This window comes from Ahaetulla prasina, chromosome 2 (genome assembly GCF_028640845.1).
Source record: "Ahaetulla prasina isolate Xishuangbanna chromosome 2, ASM2864084v1, whole genome shotgun sequence".
Lineage (NCBI taxonomy): Eukaryota > Metazoa > Chordata > Lepidosauria > Squamata > Colubridae > Ahaetulla > Ahaetulla prasina.
The window spans coordinates 169,712,917-169,740,538 of NC_080540.1; the positions used below are offsets into that span (position 1 = coordinate 169,712,917).

Here is a 27,622-nt window from a genome sequence, read left to right on the forward strand (position 1 = left end):
CTGAATCCTCCAGGTCTTAAAGTTGCCAAGATTGAAAAACACACTGACCTAGCTAAACAATTAAATTAAAAGTTTCAAAGTGTTGTATCCAGGAGTGAAATCCAGCAGGTTCTGACAGGTTCTGGAGAACCAGTAGCGGAAATTTTGAATAGTTTGGAGAACCAGTAGCGGAAATTTTGAGTAGTTCGGAGAACCAGTAGCGGAAATTTTGAGTAGTTCGGAGAACCAGTAGTGGAAATTTTGAGTAGTTTGGAGAACTGGCAAATACCACCTCTGGATAGTCCCAGAGTGGGGAGGGAATGGGGATTTTGCAGTATCCTTCCACTGCCACGCCCACCAAGCACGCCCACAGAACTGGTAGTAAAAAAGATGGATTTCACCACTGGTTGTATGGTAGTTAATGAAACCAACCAAACAACCACCCCGCGCATGTTCAGTGCAACGGGTAATCTGAAATATTGCTTGCTTCTCAAGAGTACTAACAACACAAGCAAGGCGAGGAAGGGAGGGGAAATTTCAACCGCTCCCTCGAAAACGGGCGGGATTGAAGAAAGGAATCAATGATTTCCTAATCTCATGCATATTTATAACGTGGGCCGTGTTCTTTAACGTTAAAAAAAGGGTGCAAATTCAAGGCCGGCCCGAGTGCTGAGTCCCCCTGCTCGCAAGGAGTCGCTGCAAAGCCTCGGCGGAGGAGACCGGAGGAGGCTCGGAGGCTGCCGGGTGTGGATCCGCTGCCTTTTTTTAATCTCTCCCCTGCCGCGGCGGCCGGCTCGTCTCATCTCGGCGATGGCGGTGACGAGGAAGATCGCCATTCGCCTGGCGTACTCGGCGGTCGGGATGATCTCGGGGCTGTCGGCCTTCCTCGCCTGGAACCTGGCGCCGAGACTGCGGCAGCCTTACACCGCCTCCGCCGGCGGACTCTCGGGTGAGCCTCTCCGATCCGCAGGTCGGGAAACGCGCCTACGGGTCCGCTTGACTGGCCTCCGCGCTCTCCTTTCCCTCTCTCTGCTTTTGAGTCTGTCCCCGGCTCCCTCCAACCAAGCCCGGGAGGGAAACAGAGGCGCACTCGCCCGCACCCCGTACCCGCCTGTCACGTTTCCCAACTCCGTTTCCCAACACGATGGGAAGAACGACCGCCTTGGATTTGTTTGCTCCGGGTGGAAGTTGGGGGCGGCGGGGAGGGAGAAAAGGGCTGTTTTAGAAGGGCGGCGGGGTGGTTTTGATCTACTCCAAAGTAAGTTGTACCGAGTTCGGGAGAGCTTTAAAGGCGAAAAGGGTTGTCGGTGTCATCTTTATTTTTCTCATTTCCCTGCCCCCACCCACCCACCCAAGTGGCTTGCTCTGCATCTGGCTTTCTCTATATTGTCAGGTGCCCAAGGCGGCCCTGCCAAGAAAAACACAGAAGGGATGGCACCTAATCCAAACAGCCAATCCGTACACTCGAAGTTTCTAGTCCACAAAGCTTAGTAAATAACCAGGGGCTTGTCCAAGTAGAGATCAAAAATCAAAAACTGACAGAAATCCAAGACATAGAAGAAGAAGGGGACCCCCCCCCCCGCGATTCTTGAGTCAACGGGTTATTTAGTTAGGTAGTTGTTACATGGGAAGATATACCATCTGCCAATCAGGATGCAATATGATGCTCCCTTGTCTTATTTCCCTCCACAACAACGTTGTGAGATAGATTGGGCTGAGAAAGAACGAGGGGCCCAAAGTTATCCTGTGAGCTTCTGTGGCTGAGGCTGAGTTTTCTGTATGACAGATAGTATCCTTGATTTACCATCTGTCTCAACAGTTATTTTATTTTTTTCCCCTGCCTGTTGCTTTAGGCCTACTCCAAAATGAAATTCATTGAAAATACAGAGACATGAAAAATAAGTGTGTCTGAAAAGTCAGTTGATTGTTTTGTTTTCAGCTTTTGATGCAGTTTGGTTGGGTGGTTGTGATTTGTATCCACACTGTGTTGATCACAATTTTTTTCTCATAATTTTATTTGTGTAGTGGTTAATGATACACCACTCAGGACCATCATGCTAAGCCATTTTCATCTTGTGTTTCATTTATTACATTGGTATCCTGCCTCTTCAGGGAGTTTCAGATGTCCTCTGATCTTTTCAGTTCATCAGATGTTTACAATAGTCCTGTGAAGTAGGACAGCCAGAGAAATAGTAATGGGCTCAAGGTTTACCTGCAAATCATATGGGTGACTAAGAATTTGAATGGGACTTTAAAACTTTAATTAACCTCTGGTCCTAACATTTTATTTATTCAATTTATATGGCCACTCACTTTATCTAAGTGACTCTGGGCAGCTCACAACAGGTAAAAAAAATCCAATCAAAAATAAGGTAAAAAGCAATGTACAAACATATAAAAACAATCCATAATCAATTAAAAAACAGGGAATCATGATCACAGCAGAATTTATCCTACATCAGCTCAACACAGCCATTGTAAGAGCTCCTCACCATACCCAGACTCCTTCAGGGCCTTCTTAAAGGCAGGAAGGTCGGGGCCAAGCTAAGTTTTGGAGGGATGATGTTCCATAGGGTGGGCAGGCACCACAGCAAAAAAGGCTCTCTTCATGGTTCCTGCCAGATAACACTTTTTTATAGATGGGACTTGTAATTTTCTGATTCTGATGGGCTGGGTGGATGTAAGTGAGGATACCTTCTTGCAATTTGTGACACCCATGTTCTCCAACCTTTTCGGCTGCCACCTTTTAGGTGGCACCTTTTGACAGCAAACAAAAAACATGCCTGCTTCAGTTTTATTTTTTAAGAAAGCTTAGCAGTCCAGAGGCATTCCTGGAAACAAAGGTGATTCAAGAAACCAGCTTTGTAAGTTTTCAATTTCTCTTAGTTAAAGTCTCCCCTGAGTTGAGATCAACTTCTGGTGATTCCAGAGACCCATCTGTGTAATTCTGTGTAAGTAAGTAGCTTGTCATTGACTTCTGGGATGCATTCTGGGGACTTCTCCACCCATGTCTGAACCCAAATATTTCTTGATTCGCTCTCATTCACCAACTAACCAGGTCTTTTTTTTTTTTGAATTTATATCCCGCCCTTCTCCGAAGACTCAGGGCGGCTTACATTGTGTAAGGCAATAGTCTCGTTCTATTTGTATATTTATATACAAAGTCAACTTATTGCCCCCCACAACAATCTGGGTCCTCATTTTACCTGCCTTATAAAGGATGGAAGGCTGAATCAACCTTGGGCCTGGTGGGACTCGAGCCTGCAGTAATTGTAATTGCAGGCAGCTGTGTGTTAATAACAGGCTGCATTAGCCTGGTGAGCCACTTCCCAGCCCTGCTTTGCTTTTCTTGGATGGCCAAGAACACCTCAGTGCAGTCTCACTAACTTAGCATATTTTTTAAAAAGAGGTAAAAAGTGAGGCAAGGGGCCTGATAGGTCCTAAAAGAGATGTCTGAGATTCCAGTGGAGGCCCGCTAGTAACCCTGGAGTCAGCATTTTAATGTGCCATCAATGTATCACAGCACCTAGGAGCCAGACTTCTGTGAAGAAGATGGATTTACCAATTTAAATGTGACTCTGCATTTGTATTATGTAATTAATAGCCTGGTCTGCTAAGCACTTTATGTACATTATTTCTTACAGTGCATTTATTTATGGAACTTGCTTTACATGCAGCAGAAGTTCTCTGCATGTAATTAGAAGAGCAGCGTACGGTAGAAACCAAGCAAACAGCTAAGACAAAACCACGCAATTAAAACATGCAGCTTCTAAATGAGCTTCTAAACATGCAAATTCCTTCAAGGGATTGGCGAGCGAAAAAAGAGTCTTTGCCTGGTGCTCAAAAACCAGTGTTTTCATCCTCCTGAGCCTCTCTGGGGAGTCTGTATCATAACTGGAATGTCTATGCCACGGAAAGGGCCTTCATGTGCTTTTTGGGTTCCTCCTAATTCTGGTCAAATGCAGCAGGCTTTTCAACAATAACCATCATCTGGGGAAAAGGCAGTAGACATTCTTAGCAAACTGCCGTTGTGTGCCACACCATAGCCACAAAGAAAAAGGTTTAGGAAACTCTTGGGGTGCCATGCAAAGTGTCCTTTGACTCAGTCCTATTAACTTTAAAGACACTGGGCATTGCAGCCTTCACCTGATGCACTCCAGATAGTTTGGATTCCATTGTCACAACTAAGATGGGAAACGCTGATCTTGATGTTGAAATTGATCTGGTTCTCCCTAGCACACAATTGGCTAAGTATGGCCTTCCAAGCAATAAAGTGTTGTGGGTGCTACTCGACCACAGTTTGTCTGATAGATATCGTGCCTTGCCAAAGTGCTTTCTCTATTGCTGTCATTTCAAAGCTTGCGGTGGGAGTATAGAAAATTTAAGCCAACAGACCTGTTGAGCATTAAGCCACAACAAAACCAAAGCAGTGGGCGTCCTGTTTTGTCAGTTGCATATATTTTCCACCCAGAAATAAGCGAGTCTTCCCAGCTTATCCATTTTAAGTCTGCTTGTGTTAGGATGCAAATGGGTCTGTGTTTCTTCTGTCAGCCTTACTTTCATCAGCAAGTGGCAATTTGCATCAGAGCAGGACCGTGCACGGTGGACATCTGTTTACCTTCTTTTGTATTTGTAGAATAGAATAGAATAGAATTTTTTATTGGCCAAGTGTGATTGGACACACAAGGAATTTGTCTTGGTGCATACGCTCTCAGTGTACGTAAAAGAAAAGATACCTTCATCAAGGTACTTGTACTTGTACTTGTGTAGGAATTGTCTGCCAAGAATTGTTAAGGCACCAAGCTAGAAACCAGGAGACCACATATTCCAATCTCATCTTCATCACAAAGCCAACTGGATGACCTTGGGCCAGTTACCCTCTTTCAACCTTTGGAAACAGGCAAGGGCAAACCACTTCTGAAAATCTTGCAAGAAAACCTCAACGATTTGTACAGACAGGAGTTAAGATTGATCCAAAGGGACAAGGGGAAAAAAAGAAAATAATTGTCTGTGCAACTGTTGTCCAGGGATGTCTAACTCGATTTCATTGAGGGCTGCATCAGGGTTGTGTTTGACCTCGGGGAGGGGTGGAGTGAGCGTGACCAGGATGGGCATGGCTAGCTCGATGTCACTCGTGTCAGAGGCACTTGTGGTGGCTCGAGCGCTCTGCCAGAGAAAATGGACTTCCGAGCTCTGTTTTTGGCTGTGATGGTCTCTTGCAACCCTCTGCTAGCGAAAACGGAGCTCGGGAGGGCCACGTGCAATGGCTTCCTGCAACCCTCTGCCAGAAAAACCTTCGCTGTTTCTAGGTCAGCCCCGCGGGCCAGTTCTAAGCACCTCATGGACCAGATCCGGCCCCCGGGCTTTGAGTTTGACCCCCCTGTGTTAGTCTACCAGGCAAGGTATCCAAAGTCGTTCCTGAGGAATTCTTAAACATGGTTTTGGTGACACTGATGCCAAAGGTGATGGAGAATTGATTCAAATCAGAAGTAATAATTAAAGTGTTTGGCCTTGGATCGTAGGTTCCAACATGATATCACCTCAGATTAATGGAAGATCTGAGTTCCTTGATTTTATCTATAGATGGTGTGTGTGTGTCTTTAATCTGTCCAATGAGAATGACTGGGTTTTATATAAGAAGAAAGCTACAGATTCATCAAGAGTGTATTGGTCCTTGTTCCTAGCCTTGTTGGGAAAGTTATAGAGTCCCTAGGGAGATAGGGCGGTATAAAAATGCGAAAAATAAATAAAATAAATAAATAAATAGAGTCAATTGAGAGGCCTCGTTAAGGAAATTGCGCTGATGGAATTAACTCCCCGAGATCAGAAGGAAATGGGTAGCCTCTTTTCCAACTAACAAATTTTATTAGGTTTTTATGAGGTACAGCTCTTTTCACCAGAGCACAGGGTGGCTAGACTGATGTAGGATTTCACAAAAGCATATACTTTTTTCTAAAATGTTGAATAGACATTACAAGTTTCCTTTTTAAGGTGTTTTTTTTTTTTTTTTTGCAACCATAGAGTAATACATCTCTCCTCCTACAACCACCTCCCCACCCCCCATTGATGGCTTAGGTCAGGGGTGTTAAACCCGCATCATCATGCAGCATCACGTGACGTATCGGGACATTTTTCCCCTTTGCTAAACTGGGCATGGGCGTGACCAGCATGTGACGCATCCGGCCCATGGGCCACGAGTTTGACAGCCCTGGCTTAGGTGATTTGAAGAAACACACTTGCAGTGTAAATTCATATGGCACTCCTTTATCTTGAATCGGACCACTGATCTGACTCTTCACATATTTTATGTATTGAATTTGTATCCAGCCAAAAAAAAAAAATGCTGAAAAACATTTGGTCATGTGATTGGGGTATGCTGCAAATAGCCATAAATACTAGCCAGTTGCCAAGCATCCCAAATGCAATAATGTGACTTTGGGGGTTTGTATGTGGCCATTGGAACTCCAGAATTAGGGTGTAAATAGCTCTGCAGATGTCTGTGGTAACTTCAAATGATCACTCGGTGATGACTACCTGTACTTTGGAGGAGTCATGTGAATATTTGGTAATAGCGTTGCTGCTTTACTCAATAGTGTTGTAACATAGCCTGAGAAAAGCTTGAAGAAATAATGGAGAAGAGAGAATGACAGGTGTATTATGTCCTTTAAGGACATTACTAAGATTTTTTTCTATATGAAAAGGCAAGCTCAGGGAGATTCCTAGTGAGTTGATTGAATTAAGTATGTCTGGTTTACTAAAACCATGCTTCCAAGACAGGTGGAACACAAGGATTCCCACAATGTGATTCATTGAGGCTTTACGCTGGAGTGAGATAAATTCAGGATTGGATCCCTAAGAAGATGTTTTGTGTTGGGCTTTCTAATTTGATAGTAGTTACATCTGCATATATCCTGAGTTGCTGTGTGGAATTCTTTAAAAGTTTTGTCCCAGCTGAACCTGGGGAGACAGACAATAATTTGATTTTTTTTCTTTATTTTTTGAAGCTATTAGTCCTTAGGACATGCAACCAAGGTCTTTGCAAATGTTTAGCAAAAAATCTTTGCCATCTTAAGTGTCCAAGGCTCTTTAAACAAAATTGTATTAATTTAAACCTGGCATACTTACATATGCAAAATGTATTTTCTTTCACTGAGCTGTAATATTTTTTGTTGATGTGTGCGTGTCTATTTTTTCTATCTAGTTGCATGTATTTAACTCAAATGATATCTAAGTGCCACAAATTTCATTTTGCATTGTTGCAGCAGGGATAAACACACATACACACACACATTTCAAGGTGAGGGTGAAGATATTTCCTCCAAACAAGTCCGAACAGTTTTTCTTATTTTTAAAAGTATTTATTTAATTGAACCGTAGTTAATTAAATTAGCTGAGCAGTTGAGCAGTGTGAGTCAATAAAATCTATTTTTTTTTCAAATCAGGTAATGAGTTTGATGAGATTGATTTTCTAAATAACTGACAAGTTGTTTGATAAAACAGTCTGAATTTAGATTATTTTTTTTTGTTATAGTGGTGAATATCTGTAGCTTGGATGTAGGATGAGGCTGGATGTTCGTTCTCCAAGCTTGTGGGTCAGGTTAGATTTTTTTTTCCGCATCCAAAGTCCCTTGAAATAGGTATGTGTAAAATTGTAGGATTATTATAACTGATAAAAATCAGTATTTAGGAGATGTTTTAGTCATTCACAGTGCTTTTAAGGGGTATAGGTGAGGGCAGTCTTGGAGCATGAAGTAGTGCTACTGTGTTTAATCGAATGCAAATATCCAGATTTGTTGAGAAATATAATACAAATTTGAAATATTTTCCTCATAAATCAGATTTCCTCCTAATGTGGTGCTCTCTAGAGGAAAATTAATTCCCAAATAGGCTGAGATATTGATGATGTCTCAATTCTGCAGTGTTCCAGTCCCCGTTCCTCCAACACTTTTCAAAATTAGTTAATTGGGCAAGACATTCTGAAAGAATTTAATCCAAAGACTGCTTTATCCAATAGACCGAATTACTTGGCTGACAGAGAAAAATACCTGTTAAAAGAAGAAAAAAGCAATTTCTCTCACATTGTTTCAGTATCTTCTATTATATTCCCTGTCTGCATTTTTTATTTTTAAATAAATCAAACAAGAGCATCTAGCATGCTGCAGACTAAGGACGGCATCAGGCTTAAGCATTAACTTCTCCTCTCCCGAGAATATGGAATATTTGTTTATTATTTATTTAAATTGATTAACCATCCAACTCCAGTGGAATATTGGTTTCCAGACTGTTGCGGGCCACACCATTTTCAGTTAAAAATTTGCTTCCTTCCCAGATGTCAGGAAAACGGTTAAAAAGAGACTCACAAGATTCATATTAATGTATGAAGATGTGATTTGCAAGGTAGCTTTTTAAAATACTTGTTTGGCCTGGTGTAGCTGGGTATTTCAGACCAGCTGATCAGGCTGTGTTCAGGATGTGCTGTGTGTGAAGAAAGGCTTTCTTGAGAAGAAGGCTTAGCTAACCTTTCCTGACAAAGCTGATTGTCAGCTTTGGTAGGGCTGTACTTGTTAACCTGTTTTCTCCCGGAAGGGAGATATCATTTTCCCCACCACCACCTAAAAACTCTTACTGCAAAGAATCATAAGAGGTATGGATGAACACTGTCCAATACATCAGTCAGTGGTGGGTTTCAAATTTTTTTACTACCAGTTCTGTGGGTGTGGCTTGGTGGATGTGGCATGGCTTGATGGGCATGGCAAGGAAAGGTTACTGCAAAATCCCCATTTCCTCCCGATCAGCTTGGACTTGGGAGACAGAGAATAGATGGAGGCGGGGCCAGTCAGAATTTTTACTACCGGTTCTCCAAACTACTCAAAATTTCCGCTACCGGTTCTCCAGAACTGGTCAGAACCTGCTGAAACCCACCTCTGATATCAGTGTGTATGGATGGACACTGGGGGTTCTGAGCTTTTGTGATGTTCTTTTGCTCTAATTATGGGCAAATTTAATACTTATTAGTGTAGGAACAAATCTGGGATTCCACCAAATGAATTTTTTTGGAGGTTGTGGAATTGAGTGCATGTTGTTTCCCGGATATGCTGCTCTTTTGAGTCACCTTGAGTGATTTTCATCAGTCAGATGTTGCCTCACATTTGGAATGCAAGCTAGAACTTTAGCAAGAGGGTTGTCTTGGGCCAAAAGAATGACTGCATTCAGGGCTTGGGAAGACAACAAGAAGCTGCAAATGGTACCTCCCTTAAATCTCCTGCTGGACAATTGCTTCTCCCACACCCATGGGAAACAGATCAACCCAATTGTTTTTCTGGAGCAGCCTAGAACAAGCCAAGAATTTGCTTGAGTTGGATGTGTACCAAAGAGGTCATGCCTGAATATGTGGCCCTTTCACAAGAGCTTTTATGCTTAGGGCAGATGATTCTTCACAGCCATGGATCTTCTGCAGCTCGGACAGAAGGAATTCCAGGCCCAGCTCATGATTGTCCTTTGCTTTTGCCAAGAGTCTCATACAGAGATGGCACTCGGCACTCACCAGTCACATGCTCTCTAGATATGCCAGGACCATTTTGTCTGGAAATTTGGGATGTTGTAGTGTGGAATTGTGATTAAGGTATTGGACCAGTAGTAGGGAAACCCAGGTTTCGGTTGTCTCTCAGCCGTAGAAACTCACTTTGTGACTTTGGGCCGTCTGTCTCAGCCCGACGTACTTTGTACTGTTGTTGTAGAGCAGGGGTCTCCAACCTTGGTAACTTTAAGCCTAGAGGACCTCAAGTCCCAGAATTCCCCAGCCAGTTCTGCTAAAGTTGCCACGGTTGGAGACCCCTGTTGTAGAGAAAAAAAATAAAGGGAATTCTATCTTGAGTTCCCACAAAGTTAGTATTCATATCTTTGGTATCTACTCTGGTCTTCCTGGAATGCACCTGGGGGGCATCCCTTTCCAGAGGGCAGGTGCTGATACTGAAAAGACATGTTTTTGGGATTCTAAAAGGAGTGTGCCAATCTTGCAGGATCAAATTTTCTGGGTAGGTATTGTTGGAAGAAATGACCATCTGTGTTCAATTCCGAGAAATACACTGGAAACATGGAGGCTATTTGGAAAGATGGTTTAAAGGTGGACAGGAGCATATAGTTTGAGGTCCTGGGCAAAATGAGCACATGGGTGAGAGATATTCGGCTTTTTTTGCCACAGTTGTTGAGTGAATCCCTGCAACAAGTTAATAACTCAGCTGTTACGTGAATCTTGCTTCCCCATTGACTTTCCTAGTCAGAGGGTCACAGAAAGTGATGACATGACCCCAGGACACTGCAACTGTCAGAAATATAATCAAAATTGCCAAGTATCCAAATTTTGATCACATGATCATGGGGATGTTGCAGCACTCATAAAATAGTCATAAGTCAATTTTTCCAGTGCCCTTGTAACTTCGGTCACCAAATGAATGATTGTAAGTCGAAGTCTACCTGTATTTTAGTTTGTTTTGGTTTCTAGATAAATAATAAATTATAAGTGCATGAATAAAATGCAACATTAGCCAAACTAAGTCTCATTAACGGTTTTCATGTAACTATTCCTAGAGGATGCATATATATTTTATTGATAGCTCTTCATACTAAAAATTATCCTGATCGCAACTTGATGGGCCTCTAGAAAGCTTTCTTTTTTCTTTTTTTCTTTTCTTTTCGAACTAAGCAGCTCAAAGGAGCTATGTGGTAATAGATTATCAAATTGTAATGCTAATTAATAATTCAATAAAGTATTTTCCTAGTAATAAATATACTCTAAAATAAAATATACTTGGAGATAGATATATTGTAAATTGCGCTGTCTAAATTTAAAAAAACAAACAAAAACAAGGTCTTATGCTTACTTAACCAGAGAGTGCAAATGTAGAAATTGTTATTGGGGGTTTGGGAAGTTCTTGATTTGTTGAACATTTTTGCCAACTCATTCCTTTCCAAGGAAGTATTTTGCTGAGTCATGGGGCGTATTTTCAGTGCAATGTCAGGAGTCTCAGGAGTCCCTCATCACAAGGCAGTTTGGCTTCCTTAAAAACTGACTCAGTTTTTGAACACGTGAGGAAAAAACTGAATCTGACACTTTTATGCTCAGAAAAACAGGGAAGGAATGAAAATGTGACTTGGCATATTTAATTGCTTATGTCGACCAGAAGTTTGTTTGTCTTTATGTCAACTCCTAACAAAGAGGAAGTTTCCTCCTTGGGTGAACTTTGAAAAACACGTTGTGGTTTACTGTTTCCTCCTAAAGAAACTCACAGACGCCCATTACATTGTATGTTGGTTTTTTAGTGCATATTCATCTTAAGAGTTTTCTAGACTAGCTCCCTTGCTTTCTAGAATTAGCTATAACCATTAGTCTCATTCTTGCAGTCAAACTATGATTTCCAGTTTTTCTGGTGGGCTTTTGTCTCCCAACCTGTGCTCTTTAGGCATGTGGGGGCCTATGAATCTCAGAATTGTCAGCGATATCTGAAGACCTTTAATATTAGGAAAGATAGAGACAAAAAAACTGAGAAGAAAGGGGATTTCCAAGAGCCATGCATATTATGGGAGTTCACTGGATTCCCCTCCGTCAGAGCAGAACCATGGAGATAACATACTTTTTCTCCCTTATCAATTAGAGCATCTAAATAACAGAAATTGTTTAATAAGGGTATGTGCAGAATATGATGAATAGATTTTGAGATGAATAGTGATAGCTACTGTATGTATAAGAGTTATTATTTGTATTTAAAAGAGTTCATACCCAGTCAGTGCACTGCCATTGTGGATATGGAAATTTTATATATAACCAAGAAAAATAATATTATATAAAAATAAGAAACCTTATCATACACACGCAGAAAACCTACCAGCTGCGTTAACAATAAACTCTGGGGTTTTTTTAAATGAGGAAGAAGCTCCTTTGTTGTTGTTAGTTGCGAAGTTGTGTCCGACCCATCACAACCCATCGCAAGGGCCTCTGGTGGCTCAACAGACTAATGCAGTCTGTTATGAACAGCAGCTGCTTGCAACTACTGCAGGTTCAAGTCCCACCAGGCCCAAGGTTGACTCAGCCTTCCATCCTTTATAAGGTAGGTAAAATGAGGACCCAGATTGTTGGGGGCAATAAGTTGACTTTGTATATAATATACAAATGGATGAAGACTATTGCTTGACATAGTGTAAGCCGCCCTGAGTCTTCGGAGAAGGGCGGGATATAAATGCAAATAAAAAAAACAAAAAATAAACCCATGGACAACGTTCCTCCAGGCCTCCCTGTCCTCTACCATCCTCTGGAGTCCATTTAAGCTTACGCCTACTTCTTCAGTGACTCCATCCAGCCACCTTGTTCTCTGCCGTGCTCTTCTTTTTTTGCCCTCAATTGTTCCCGGCATTAAGCTCTTCTCCAGTGAGTCCTTCCTTCTCATTAGGTAGCCAAAGTATTTGAGTTTCATCTTCAGGATCTGGCCTTCTAAAGAGCAGTCAGGGTTGATCTCCTCTAGGACTGGCTTGTTGTTCGCCTTGCAGTCCATGGGACTCTTGGGAGTCTTCTCCAGCACCAGAGTTCAAAGACCTCAATTCTTTTTGGAGGAAGCTCCTATTGGTACCCAAGTCAACTTTTCCCTACTATTTCCTTAAAATAGTAGTTAAATTTAAAACCCTCCATATTTTTTCTATAATTCACGGGTTGAAAATAATCTTTAGGATTTTTTTTTTTTGTAGCAATTGTGTTCATTGTTTACTCTTATGATTCATATTCTCTATCCTGGCCACTTCTGTTAATTATTGAACATTGATTTGATTTAAAGATTTTGAAATCTTCAAATGAGATATAGTACTTTATTATGCGGTACAGGTAGTCCTCGATTTACGACCACAGTTGAGCCCAAAATTTCTGTTGCTAGGTGAGACAGTTGTTAAGGGATTTTTGCCCCATTTTATGACCTTTCTTGCCAGAGTTGCTAAATGAATCACTGCAGTTAAGTTAGTAACACAGTTGCTAAGCGAACTCAGCTTCACCATTGACTATGAAAAATGGTCATCGGTCACTTTTTTTCAGTGACGTTGTAACTTCAAACAGCCACTAAATGAACTGTTGTAAATTGAAGACTACCTGTAATAATCTAATATTACTTTCTCTTTTTGGTTCCGTTTCATATCGCTTGCCAATCTTTTTTTCTGTTTTTTTCCCCCCAGTTCTTTTTCTCTAGATTGTGTGTTTTAAATACACTCTAAAATTAAAAGAAGGTGGGTCCTAATGCATCTGCCAACAATTGCTAATAATGGAGCTGTGGGTTTTGTTGCAGAACCTCCAGGACGCAGCCTATCAGTCTTTCTGGCAGGTTCTCCCTTGGCTCATCCGCATATCTGGAATGAAATGTTTAAATATGTTCACTATAGATATAAGTACATAAACACTCCCTTAAAGATTTGCAAATAGACTTGCACTACGTGGGTGTAACACTAAGCTCTCTACTTGTTAGTTTTATTTCTGAGCTGTTTCAGAGATCTTGATGCATTCCCACTGGTGCAGACCTATAACAGCTGCTGCTGATTTCTTAAAGGGGTGATAAAAGTGAAAATCCCCCCCCCCCAGTTGAGGTCATCTCTGGTGACAGATGGAGGCAACTTTTCCCCCACCGCTTCCACACGTTCAGGAGTTAGCTTCATATGTACAAAAAGAACTCTGGTGATTCCTTAGAATAACAGAGTTGGAAGGGACCTTGGAGGTCTTCTAGTCCAACCCCCTGCTTAGGCAGGAAACCCTACACCACTTCCCAAACATGGTTTTGGGAGGAGAAGAACATTCCGTTTTTCCAGACCTTAGGTTTGTTTTTTTCTCTCTTAAAGATGCTGCCAGCCAAGCTCTCCGTGGTTCTCAGTGCCTCTGGTATCAGTCGTCGGGGTGCATAGCAATAGCAATAGCACTTAAGAATTATATACCGCTTCACAGTGCTTTACAACCTCTCTAAGCGGTTTACAGAGTCAGCCTATTGCCCCCAACAATCTGGGTCCTCACTTTACTCACCTCGGAAGGATGAAAGGCTGTGCCAACCTTGAGCCTGGTGAGATTTGAACTGCCAAATTGCAGACAGCCGGCAGTCAGTAGAAGTAGCCTGCTGTACTGCACTCTAACCACTGCGCCACCGTGGCTCATCATAAATGCATTCTCTTGGCATCTGGCTTCTGGTGTGATCCAGCCCTGCTCTTCTTACAAACATACCTGCTTCCCCTTGCTTTGGAGCAGGGGTGGGTTCTACTTACCTTTACTACCGGTTCGCATCGTGCCCGTATGCGCAGATCACTTTTGATGTCGTTCGGGTCAGTGGGCGGAGCCTCCTGCCGGTTTTACTACTGGTTCTGTAGAACCAGTCCGAACCGGGGGCAACCCACCACTGCTTTGGAGGTCTCGATGCATCTCATTGTACGAAGTATGCTCCGTTGCATGTGGTTTCTGCATTCTGATTTGCAGCTCTCCATCTCTATAGCACAGGCACTCTTTCCTGGACTTTTTGTTCTTCCAGATTAAAAAAAAAAAGTCAAGGACAGTTTGTGATGACTTCATACATTCAAGTGGTTTTCTTGGCAGCAGAATAAAATAGAAGTATCTCACCATTGTGTTCTTGCAGAATTCCCCCCCAACACACACACACGCACACACACACACACACACACACACACACAACTTCTCAGTTCTAGCCTTGGAATTCTCTATTAATCCAGTTCTAGCCTTGGAATTCTCTATTAATTCTCCCATCCAAATGCTAACCAGATCTAATCCTGCTTAGTTTGTTCATCACCATAAAGTTAACCAACATTGTGGTTATCTATGGAGTCCCTCTTGAGGAGCCCCTCCCCCCTCCAAAAAAGTATTGTATATACTCTCCTGCTCTCCTTTCAGCAGCTGCCAGTTGCGCCCCTTCCTTGACCGGGACGCCTTACGCACGGTCACTCACGCCCTCGTCACTTCCCGCCTGGACTATTGCAATGCTCTCTACATGGGGCTCCCCTTGAAGAGCACCCGGAGGCTCCAGTTAGTCCAGAATGCGGCCGCGCGGGTGATAGAGGGAGCACCGCGTTGCTACCATACCATACCATACCTATCCTGCGCGGTCTACACTGGCTACCGGTAGCCTTCCGGGTGCAATTCAAAGTTTTGGTTACCATCTTTAAAGCGCTCCATGGCTTAGGACCGGGATACCTTTGAGACCGCCTTCTGCCACCGATTGCCTCCCAACGACCCGTGCGCTCCCACAGAGTGGGCCTCTTCAGGGTGCTGTCGACCAAACAATGTAGGTTGGCGACCCCCAGGGGGAGGGCCTTCTCTGTGGCGGCACCAGCCCTGTGGAACGAGCTTCCTCCGGGATTATGACAACTCCCCGACCTCTGGACCTTCAGACGTGAACTGAAGACTTTATTATTTCAGCACGCTGGACTAGCCTAAGAATAAAATGTTTTAACTAAATTTTAAGGGTTTTTTAATGGGTTTTTATCATTTTTAGTGATTTGGCCATGATAATATTTAGTTTTAATTAGGTTTTTAATGCTTATTTATTATATTGTTTTTTAATATGCCTGTGAACCGCCCTGAGTCCTACGGGAGATGGTGCGGTATAAAAGTATGATTAATAAATAAATAAAAAATAAATAACAAACTTTTTTCTTTTACCACCAGAGGGCAAATACGGTTTGTTTGGGTCAGTGAAATCTGAAACTATATTTACCCAAAGTTAAACAACAACAATACTGTGATTAAGAGGATGTTCTGGCCTCCCAGCACAGATATCTCCAGATATATCAATCTCTGCTGTTTTTACTCAGCAAGAATGGCCAATAACTAGTTTCAATGGAAGGGGTTGGGACTTAGCATATTTGAAAGATGCTAAATCTTCTCCAGTTTGAGTCAGTTGCTGAATTTGGCAACCAAGGCAGCTGTCCCATAATCCTGGAAAAAGACACAGCTGCTTTAAAGAGCCGCAGAGCCTCACTCCCACCCCCAGCATACATATACTCTTTGGCACTATTGAAAACAAAGCATTGCACAGCTCTGATGTCTGAGTTTTGCTAAATCACAGTAGAGGCCAAAATTGTGGAAACCTTTTAGGAAAAGTGTATATTCTAAAACTAGCTAATAACACCACTTTTGGGGGGGGGGAGTAGTACCATAAAATTATATATCAATGGAAAGATAATTTAATCAAAAATGTAATGCAATAACTTTTAGGAGGGATTTGCTATTAGAATAGCAGTTACAGTATAAAGAAGAAAAGTGAAACGTAGGAAAAAATGAGATATACAAAAATTATCATGTCAGTTAATACTTAGTTGGGTAACCTTTAGCATGAATTACGTATGGCCTTACAACGTCTTCCCATGGAGTTAACCAAGTCTTTTAGTTCGGCAGCTGTTATAATGTGAAACCAAGATTGAATGATTGCTTCTATTAACTGGGTTTTATTGCTGGGTTGCTTCTGACTAACAAGTTTCTTTAGTCGGTTCCATAGATTTTCAATTTGGTTAAGGTCTGGGCTATTCCCAGGCCATTCCAGCAGTGGAATATGATTATCTTGAAACTCAAAAAAAAAAAAAGTGATGTTATTAGCCATCAAACCTCAAAAAAAACAAAACACCACACTTTTCCCAAAAGATTTTCACAATTTTGGCCATACCGTAGATGGGGCTGTTCCCCCATAGTCCCAAAAGTCCCCAGAACATAGAAAATGGGCCCGATTATAGTGCTGAAAAGTTATCTAGCCTACTTTTCTTCCTGCTGTGCTGACTTTTTTGTAGGGGAAGAGTATATTGGATGGGAGATTGTTTCCTTAAAGAAGGACTCATTTTAATTCTGAAGTGGCACATGGCAAAACATTTGAAGATGCTGAAAACTTGGAACAAAGGTGCAAAAGAGAGCAGATGACCCTAAAAAGCTTTGGATTATGTTCGCAAGGCACTTCCAAAAGCCATCACCAACATACAGTTTGGGATGTGACAGAATTGTAACATCCTTTAAATGCACTGGGACTTATTTATTGGTTTGCTTATTATGCTTTTATGGTCACTTTGATTTAAAAAACGCACGCCTAAATTGAAGTGACTTACAAAAGCTAAACTCACAATAGAGTTTATCTGCAACAAAAATATCAGTACATCCACATATTCAAAAATGTCATAACGTGTGTAGAAGCTAAAGGTTATTGGACTAAAATCCACACGTGGTTGGAAAAAATGATAAAAAAGCACATAGATTTTAAACCAGAGGTTTTTTTTAATTGGGATCATACCTGAAACTTACCGTAGAGAAATGAGATATCTGATTGTGAATGTATTAACAGCGGCTAGAACTGTATTTGCTAAAAATTGGAAAAATGAGAAAATACCAGCGCAAAATGAAATTATTAAGAAAATAATGGAATGTGCTGAAATGAGCAATTGACATTTGAATAGAATAGAATAGAATTTTTTTTTTATTTGCCAAGTGTGATTGGACTGACAAAGAATTTGTCTTGGTGCATATGCTCTCAGTGTACATAAAAGAAAAGATACCTTCATTGAGGTACAACATTTACAACACAATTAATGGTCATAGGGTACAAAATTAACACTTAATGATACAACACTTTATGATAATCATAGGGTACAAATAAGCAATTAGGGAACAGGAAGATAAACAATATTACAAGATATGGGACTTATTTTATCAATGGTTAGATAACTCAAGTTTGATAGAGGTTTTTATAATGTAAGAATTGTTTAAATATATAAAATAAAATGTAATATCAGCTGTTTGACTTAAGATGGTGAAACAAACGATGTAATACAATTAATTCAAAATGTAGAACATTTTGTCTGAAGTGATGGAAGAAATACTTATAGTTAAACAAATGAATAATGGTCTAAAACAATTGGATATATATTTGATTGGTAAAATGTGAAATTAGATAAATTAAAAGATGTGAATTTGGTGAAACTGCAGAAAAGATTTGTAATCAACCGACCGACACACTGCTTGTATTTGTATTGAAGATGTTTTTATGTATGTTTTGTCTAAAAAATAAAAATAAAAATGTCATAACAATAATAAAACATGAACTACACACACACCCCACACACACACTTTACATTTACTCAATACTTGGAAAGATTCTGGAAAAGATACTGCCATTGTGGGGCAGGGACTTTCACTTTCTCCCAACACATCTTAGGTGGGCAGGTTGTCTATGAAGTAGGCCATTTTAAAGATTTTCAGGTTGTAACCCATGTGTGGAATTGTATTAAATTATTTTGAATTGAAATCAATCAAACACAGAGTTTCTCTTTTCCTTTTTTTGGGGTGCCGCTTAAGGATCAGAAGTAGGGGTGCTATTCAGCAGGTTCTGACCAGTTCTGGAAAACCGGTAGCGGAAATTTTGAGCAGTTTGGAGAACCGGCAAATACCACTTCTGGCTGGCCCCAGAGTGGGGTGGGAATGGAGATTTTGCGATATCTTTCCTCCAGGAGTGGGGAGGGAATGTGGATTTTGCAATATCCTTCCCCTGGAGTGGGTTGGGATTGGAGATTTTGCAGTATCCTTTCCCTGCCACACCAACCAAGCCACACCATGCCCATCAAGCCACACCCACAGAACGGTAGTTTAAAAATTTGAATTCCACCACTGGTCAGAAGCCACCCTGACATAAAAGAAATTGCAGAAACCTGCTGGCTAAAGCTGCTAATCCACTTTGCCGTTTACATGCTCACTTTTTATTGATTCTCCCTCTCTCTTGTTTCATATAGGTGTGTTGGCACTCTGGGCCCTAATCACACATGTGATGTATATGCAGGACTATTGGAGGACTTGGTTGAAAGGCCTGAAGTTCTTCATGTGTGTTGGCATTTTCTTTGGCATACTCTCCGTGGTGGGATTCTGCACATTCCTAGCCCTGGCCATCACGAAGAAGCAATGTAAGTCCATAATTTGGTTCTCTTTGGAAGTCTAATGCTAGCAGTTCTGTGCAGCCAAAAAAAAAGGAGGGAGAGCCAGTTTAGTGACAGCCATGAAATCTACTCCTGTTCCCCCTTCTCCTCATTTAGAGAATCCATCAGACATCATTTCACCACATTCTGTCTGCAAAGAATGGAACCTTCCAGACAATATTGGGCCATCAATCCCAGTTGATATGGTCAGTGTTCAGAGATTATCAGAATTGTAATTCAGCAGCATTTGACTCCCTGTTCCTGAGTTAGAAACCTGCACCTCAGCATGGAAGGATAATTTGCTAAAATAGATGTAGCTGCAAAAGCTTCTATATGAGCTGGAATCCCAATCCTACAGCCTTTCAATTGTTTGCTCGAGCCATTGTATACTTGTAGATCCACTTTCTCAAGTTCAAGGCTGGATCCATCAGTGCTACTTTAATTCTTTTTGGTTCTACAATAATGCTTGAATACCGTATGCTTCCTTTGAAAGAGGAGTCCGGGGGTGGTAGATCGGTAGATCCTCAAAATGGCTTCGAGATTGATTTATTGCTTATTACTATTTTATTGCTCATTCTCATGTTGGAAGCACCAGGGTGCTTTTGGGTAGAAAGGATTAGCTGGTGACATCATTGTTGCCTAGGGGATGTCCTTTCATGTCCCTGTTAAGTTGCCCATCAAAGTGGTACCTATTTATCTACTCACGGTCACCTGCTTTCAAACTGCTGGATCGACAGAAGCTGGAGCGAGTGATGAGAGCTCGTCCCATCACATGGCAGCAGCCAGGTCTCGAACACAAGCCTGCCAATTGTCAGCGCTGCATCCTAGCCACGTGAACCACCACGTTCCTTACTGTCTTATAACTCTGTAAGATTTGCCAAAAACAACCTTGTAAATTTATTGGATCACTTTAAGCCACCCTTCTCTAATCTGGGGACTTTCACATGTGTTTCTCCACAATAGGCTAGGTAAAAATTCTAGGAGTTATTCCTGAAGCATCAAGCTGGCAAAGACATAAACTTGCCATAGGAATGTCAGTATTCCAAGTGTTGCTCAATTCCTTGTCTCTGACTCTTGGGCATCTTGCCTGCAATTGCTGGAGTTAAAGTCTAGGACTCTAGGTCAAGTGAAGGCTGTCTGGGACTCTAGATGTTGTTGAGTGATGGTTCTCATGATCCTCAGTCACTTTGACCATTGTTCAACAACAGTGGAAGATTGAATACTCTGGGTGGATATTGGAAATAATGAACCTGGTTAACAAGGTAATCAACACTGGAGCTGTACTACTTTTTCCTCTTAGTAAGATGCTACAATTTGCTTGTTCTTCCCAGCTTTTACGGATCCACAGAGCTACTATCTGTCCTGCATCTGGAGCATCCTTTCCCTCAAATGGGCTTTTCTCCTCGTCTTATACTCTCATCGGTACAAGAAGGAGTTTGCAGACATCAGCATTCTGAGTGACTTTTGAGATCCTAGATGTCCGTTCCATCAAAAGAAAGACCTTGGAGCGTCAAGGAAGGCTGTTGTTCATCTGATTGACAGTTGGAGGCAAGGGGTTGGCCAGAAGGCAGCTGAAAGAAACAGACAGCAGGTGCCTGACCTGCTTCTGCATTTTCTTTTCTTCCTAATTGCTTTTGTCCAGTCATTCGCCCTTTTGACTAGTTCTGTTTGTCCGTGTGCGCTCATCAGTCACAAAGACTTTGTTGTTTGAATAGATGATCCAAGATGTCTAGCAGGGCCTGAGTTTTTGTCCCAAGTCTCTAATGTCTATGGCCTATGGCATTTTTCATAGGTTATTTTTTTTTTCTTTAATGAGAAGCAACTCCCCCTTTTGGGGCGGAGGCAGGGGCAAAGTCTATGGTCCAGTCTTATAAAGCAAGGATTGATTTGTACTCCTTTCATACAGATGTATTTTTATAGCTCAAGGTGTGAACCCATTTTAAAACAACTTTTTTAAAGCAAGCTTTCCGCCCTTCCCTGGTGCTTTGGTGAGGAAGGCTTGCATATGTGCTGCTGGTGTTGGTGATCACAGTTTAGGGACAAGAAATGTATGTTGTGAACAAAACTCTGCACCTTTTTTTTCCCTCTTGCCAGTCTTAAATAGTTACGATGGATGCTTTTTTAATTTGAGTTACGCAACACAAAGGCACCTGCAGTTTTGAAGAGTGACCGTCTGGGTTAAGAAGGAAAATAATATTCCTATCCAAACATTTCCCCTTCCCCTGTAGCTATCTGGTCAACATAGGCAGGGACCTGGAGGCTTCCAGGTGTTGTCAGTTACACCTGCCAACAGCTTTAGCCAATGGTGGTGAATACCATGATCTGGGCTTCAATAGTATCTGGAAGGCCTGAGTTCCTTCTCCATAATGCCATTATCTATACAGCACTTTGCTTTTCTTTTTTTTTGGTCTAAAACTGATATTTTATAAAGTGAGCAACTGAAATATTTTAGGAATGGGGAAGCCAATTCATTCTTTGGAGTCAGCGGCGTTGTCTAATTCTTGAAGACTGGGACAAAAAATGGATAACTGCCACAATTACCATCATCTCTGATTTTTACAGGGTTGAATAAATTGGACTGTTGGCCAATCGGATGGTCATCCCTTCAGTGGACTCACTTTTTGCAGCATATCCGGCATAAACTAATTCACAAAAAGACATTTTTTGTTTTAACCGAACGCTTAGCTCAAGCTTCTGTGAGATAAAGTTGAAGAAGCGGGGTGGGTGCCACGTGTGAGAAGAAAATGATCATTTGGGAATTTCTCTGCCTCACCTGGACACATTTTTGCCATTGTAATCTCACTTAAAATGTTTCAGTAGTTACACACAGTGGATGTGTTTGAACGGGGATGTGTTGCACTGTTCCTCTTTCACCTATTTTCTCCCCTTTTTGTTTACAGCAGGATGTGCAGTCCTCCTTGAAGTTTCTGTCTTTCTGCCCTACTCTGAGAGCCCTTGGCATTTCCTTGAGGTGAACAGTTGTCCTCCATCCAAAGGATAGATTATTGAAATTTGGAGTAACTTTAATTTGAACGCAGATTTATAGAGGATGACCTGTCTTTTAAACTTCTGTCTCTTTACCCATTACATGTGCAGACCAATATTTCTCAACCTTGGCAGCTTCAGCTCCCAGAATTCTCCAGCCAGCATGTTGACTGGGGAATTCTGAGAGGTTTGAAATTCACAGATATTGAAGCTGCCAAGGATGAGAAACACTGGCATGGACTGTTATTGGATGATCTCTAATCAGGCAGTTGTGGCCAACCCAATTGTTCCTAATATGTCAGGAAGCACTGGGATACGAACCAAATGGCTGATGGTTCCCTTTGGGTTCATGGGCTATAAGGCAGATATAAGAGATGTTTCAAATTTATTGACAAACTCCTCAGGCTTCGAATGCCATCCTGTTTGTCAAATACGCCACATGGTACTTTCATCACGGTTGGTGATCTGCACTGCAGGGATCAAGTTTCTCGGGGCTTTTTTTCCCAATGGCACAAAAGGGATTTGATAAATTCAGGGACACCAAATCTTCATGGGCAATTTAAAGAGTATTAGAACAGATCTATTTGGCTCAAAATGTCCTCCATAGAACGAAGATACTAATATAGTAAAAGATCATTTTACTAGGGAGGTCATGGTGAAGAAAAAGGTAGCCAGCCTGATGCCAGGCAGTGGAGAAGGTGGGCCTTTGTGCCCATGCTGTGCTTTTATGTATGCAGAGGACCCAACGGTGATGCAAACCTTCATCCACCCTTTTTAAACTCACTGTTTCATGCTTGCTGAAACTCAAATGATAGGTTATGTTTCGTGTTTTGCTTTCTCCTCTCCATGTGCAATAGGTATGTGACAGGAAAATGGTTCACCCAGGTGAAGGATGTTCGCATGCCATTTTTCTTATTAATAAAATAAAATGAAAAAAAAAACATTTAAAAAGTCTCTTTCTATTTGCAGAGGAAAGTCAAGAGCACGTAGGTGAATCTAATTTAAGTACAAGGCAGATTCTGAAAGTATCCAGATACGCTGGGGAAAAGCGTTGAGTAAACTGGTATAGGTAGGCCTCAATGCCCACGATTGGGACCCAAATTTATGTTGCTAGGGCAGTTGTTAAGTGAGTCACACACCCAATTTTACGCCCTTTTCTGCTGCAGTTGTGAAGCAAATCGCTAAAAGCCAATAAGCAAATCTGACTTTCCCCATTGACTTCCTTCCCATTGGCTGGGAAGGTCACAGATGGCGATCAAATGACTTCGGAATGCTGCAAGTGTCAAATGCCCAAATTTTGTTCATATGATCTTGGGGATGCTGCAAGAGATGGGGGGGGGCTAACTGTCTCTTTTACCATTAACTTTGAATGGTCATTGAACAAATGGTTGTAAACCGAGGACCACCTGTACAAATGTAGGCCATCATTAGAAAATGCTGATGTCAAAACCTTTGGACATCATTTTTAAAAGGAGCAAATTTCTCTATTAGTTAGTTTATATGTTTTATTAGAAAGTGACACTTTCTTTTGTTTTTAAAGGCTCTCACAATAGCTTTGCCCTCTTGCAGCAATTTTAAATGATAGATGTTTCTGGATGTTACATTTTGGCAGGTGTGTCCTTTGCTATATTATCCATGGAATAACAATAACATGAGCATCCCCAGTTGTGAGAGCAACAGGTGAGTGCGTGCGCACCACTCGCACAAATGGAGCATTACATGCTTGCCCGCCGTGTGCGCAGAACCATTCCCTCTCTGCCCTAGAGGATGTAATGACGTTCCCTCCCAGGTTGCAGCAAAGTGATATCATCAACTACCAAGAGGAAAGCAAGTTTTGCCGTCTCCTGTTCTCCCTGCGGAAAATACGCCAATTGTTCATGGTACAAAGTTGGTGTTGTGGTCCACCAGCAGCCTGCGGAGCTGGCAGCGGGGTCGGACAATGAGGAGGCTGGGGAGGACAATGGGTCAGTCCTGGAATCAGGGGAAGGCCCAGACCAGGACTCTGCATCAGAGGCAGAGATGGGGCCAAGGCCATCTGGGAGCAATGCACAGATTGCGGAGCCTCCAGAGGCGACAGCAGAGAGACAGAGGAACAGGAGGAGCCTGTTCCTAGTGCACGCATGCGAAGAGCTGCCAGAAGGCAAGAGCAGCTGAAGCAAAAGGGATGACTCGGGAGCAAGGCCAGGAGATGATTGGCCCCTCCCATAAGACTTAAAAGAGCAGCAATGGCTCTTGGGTTCTTTGTAGGAAAACAACATTGCTACAATTGTTTCTTGTCTCCTGTTCCTGAACTTTGTGGGGTTCTTGCCAAGAAAAGCCTTTGACAGGATGCCAAAGAAGACAAAGGTTTGTGATAAGGCCGAAGGACTTTATTTTGGACTTAATTTGGACTAAGCTGAAAATGAAGTAATGCTCAGCCGTTCTAATAAAATATGTTTGTTTAGGACTGATTGTATCTGGTAATAACTATTTGGGCCTAGGTCACAACAGTTGGAACTACAACCAACAGAGAGGAAACTCATCTTTTTCTTCCCATATTTCTTGCTTGACATTGGTTTTAGGTAGAGGAGTAAAGCCTTGTGTGAGGGAAGTCCATTGTTTCTGATCTTATCCTACATCAGGAACATGTACAATGGTTTGCTGCAACTGAGGGAGAGAGATCAACACCCAGGCAGTGATGGGATTCAGCCAGTTTGGGAGAACCGGTTGTTAAATGATGGCTGGCCCCGCCCCTTCCAGGAGTCCCAACGCGCCCCATTTTGGCTCCAGGTAAGTGCAGGGAGGCCTGCTAGGCCCAAAATGGTGCAGGGGTGTGTGGCGTGACCCCCCCATGGCCTATTTTTGCTCCCAGGGGGATCCAGGAGGCAGAGCGTTGCCTGTTACACCCTCTGGCCACACCCACCATGGCCACACCCACCGAGCTGGTCATTAGGGTAGAGAACCAGTTAAATTATTTAAATCCCACCACTGCACCCAGGTCGCTCTTGATGAGCACAGGAGAGGCTTAGGTGTATGTCTGCTGTAGCTGATTCCTTGGCCTGCAATTATCCCATTTTAAATAAAACATTGTTGCTTAACTGAAGTAGGAGCATGGGCCACAAAAACAGATTAAGTGTGAGAATGTGAACATGTGAATTCTTTACCTTTTGCCAGAAGAGAAAACTTACTCTTAATCAGTTTGTATAGCTCCAGAAAAAAACTAGATTTTTTAATGTTTTGTGTTTATTCCATTTTCTCCACCCTAAAAGTGTCGAGGGAAGGGAGTGCTTAAGGATGTTGGCAGATACAAAAGCCTCTGAACTAAGAAGTCATCCCTTATAATACACTCTCCTTCTGCCCTCACCCCCTCTGACAGTGTCTGTTCTTCAGTGTTCTTGGTGTTCCCTAAATCTTTGGGCCTTTGACACCCATCATTATTTCTTGTTGGCCAAGCCAAGTGATATTCTTGGAAGCCACTAGATTGCCCTTCATTTCCAAGGTGATTCTAGACCTACCACTAATCAGGAGAATGGTGAGTAGACTTATAGAGATATAACTCGACATCTAAGTTAGCTTTAATTAGGGAGCGGAGTAATGGGGTGGGGGAAGACTCAAGAAGGAAAAGCGATTCTTCCCAAATGCTGTGCTCCCAATGTTTATAATTTCAAAATTCTTGAGTATGTTGCCTGTCAGGTCTCAGGTCAGATGTAACCTGACAAGATTTCTACACTGTTCTCTCATAGGTCTGAGGTGTAAATTTCCACTAGACCAGATATGAGCAATCTGAGATCCCAACCTTTATATCGCTCCTGAATATTGTTGTATGGTCCCTAGATCTCCCTCTAATCCATCTGCTGTTTGGACGCAAGATATACATTTGTGAAGAAGAAAAAAGTTACTGAAACTGGTAAGAAAAATGTAGAAAGTCCATTCCTGCCTATACATACATACACAACTCACTCACTGCGGTCAACTTCAGAAATGTTGTTTAGCCTTATGTTTTTTAGTCTTGTTGGATGGATGGGGGTTGGGAAGGCTGAAATCTAGAGCTTTATTAAACGGGAATGACTAGATAATATCCGGGTTTTCAATAGAGCACAGGGGTCAACAGGTTCAGAAATAACCTCCAGATCCTGGTGAACTTCAGTGCCTAGTTTGTTATAAGATGCTGTGTCTCTAACCATGCATTGGTTTGCCAAATTCAGCTACCCAGAATAGTTAGATGGGCTGGTATATGAATCAAATACGGGCGAACCCGTAGCAGCGGTAGCGGGAGACTCCGCCCACCCACCCGGATGTCATTAAATATGCTCTGTGAATGCGCAGAAGTGGCGTGCAGGTGAACCGGTAGCAAAGGTAAGTGAAACCCACTCCTGATATCAGTAATGGGATTCAAATCCCTTCGCTACTGGTTCGCTCGTGGGTGTGCGCGCACAACACTTCTGCCCATGTGCAGAGACATCTGGGCGGGTGGGTGGAGCCTCCCGCTGTCTCCGCTACCAGTTCGCCCAATCTGGGAGGAACCAGTACCAACCATCACTGATATATATCCTTTTCCAGCATCAAAAGCCACATTACATCAGGAAAGGAATAGAGGGGATGGTTTTTCAGCAGTTTCTTTCTCTTAAACCAGTCAGCAATGATCTGTGCCATGTTTCTTTTTTCTCTCAGGACTCTTACTCTTAAAAATTACAGAGGACCCCAAAACAGCTTTTGTTTGTATGTGTTATATTTCTCAATAGTTATCATAATAAAAATAAAAATTAACCCATTCACTGCCACTACTGCATCTCACAATTATTGGATGGGTTCTTAAGATTGTATTATTTTTCAACACAGACTGTCAATTTTTGATTTTGTGGATGTCTGAGTGGATCTTGGGGGATTCCTAGTGATCCTAGGACTACAATTCAAGAAATACTCATGTGTGTGGAATGATGACCCACTACCTTTCTTTTATTTCTAGTTTGAAGATTTCCTCCTTGCTTGTGCTCCAAAAATAACAGTGCAGGAATCATCAGGGTTATGAAATCTCAAATTAACTGAGGGATATTAAAATGAGACTCGAGTAATTGTTTCTTGGCCATCCATTTCCATACTATATTTTCTAGACCATTATTTAAGAGTAATGGGTTTTCATTTTTTACCCCCAATTTTTTTAAAAAATTGGTACAATAGTGCAGATGGTCAAATGGAAGAAGCTCTCGATGCTTGGAAAGAAATATAATGAAGATGAATGTAAATATTCTGGAATGATTTCCAGAGGCGGGAAACAAATTATACAAAAGAGTGAGAGAGAACGGTGAGAGTTTCATAGCCAAAGTCCCAATCTATTGTTTAAGTTGTTCCTTGAAATGCAAACGATCTATTAAGTACCATGATTCAAATGACTTTTTAGCCACAGATTAAATCAATTGAGGCCCATGAGCTCATGCCTTGGTTAATGCAAGAGTAATGAAGGACACATTTGCTAGTTTAGAAAGGCATTCCTATGTATGTACATGGAATAGTTCTCATGTTTCTGACCAGTTGGAGGTTTGGGTCTCATTCAGCCAAAGCTCAAACAAGAAAGGTTTTGTGGTGACACCAGCACAAAACTGGAGCCATTCTGTGAAATTTTGGAATTCGTGAAGGACAAGTCTGGAGCCAGAGAATTTAGGATGCCCAGGCATAAAATGCCTGAAATAGTGCAGGAAGCAAGGCAGATCAATCA

The 27,622-nt window shown here is 41.9% G+C and overlaps 1 protein-coding gene across 1 annotated transcript; it reads left to right on the top strand.

Annotated features, from left to right (window-relative positions):
* The first annotated feature begins 531 nt into the window (after positions 1–531).
* SLC48A1 (solute carrier family 48 member 1) lies at positions 532–24,376 on the top strand. Its single transcript, XM_058169252.1, has 3 exons — positions 532–928; positions 18,766–18,933; positions 20,277–24,376. The coding sequence occupies exons 1-3, from the start codon at positions 790–792 to the stop codon at positions 20,411–20,413; spliced, it is 444 nt and encodes a 147-aa protein (XP_058025235.1). The 5' UTR covers positions 532–789; the 3' UTR covers positions 20,414–24,376.
* The last annotated feature ends 3,246 nt before the right edge of the window (positions 24,377–27,622 follow it).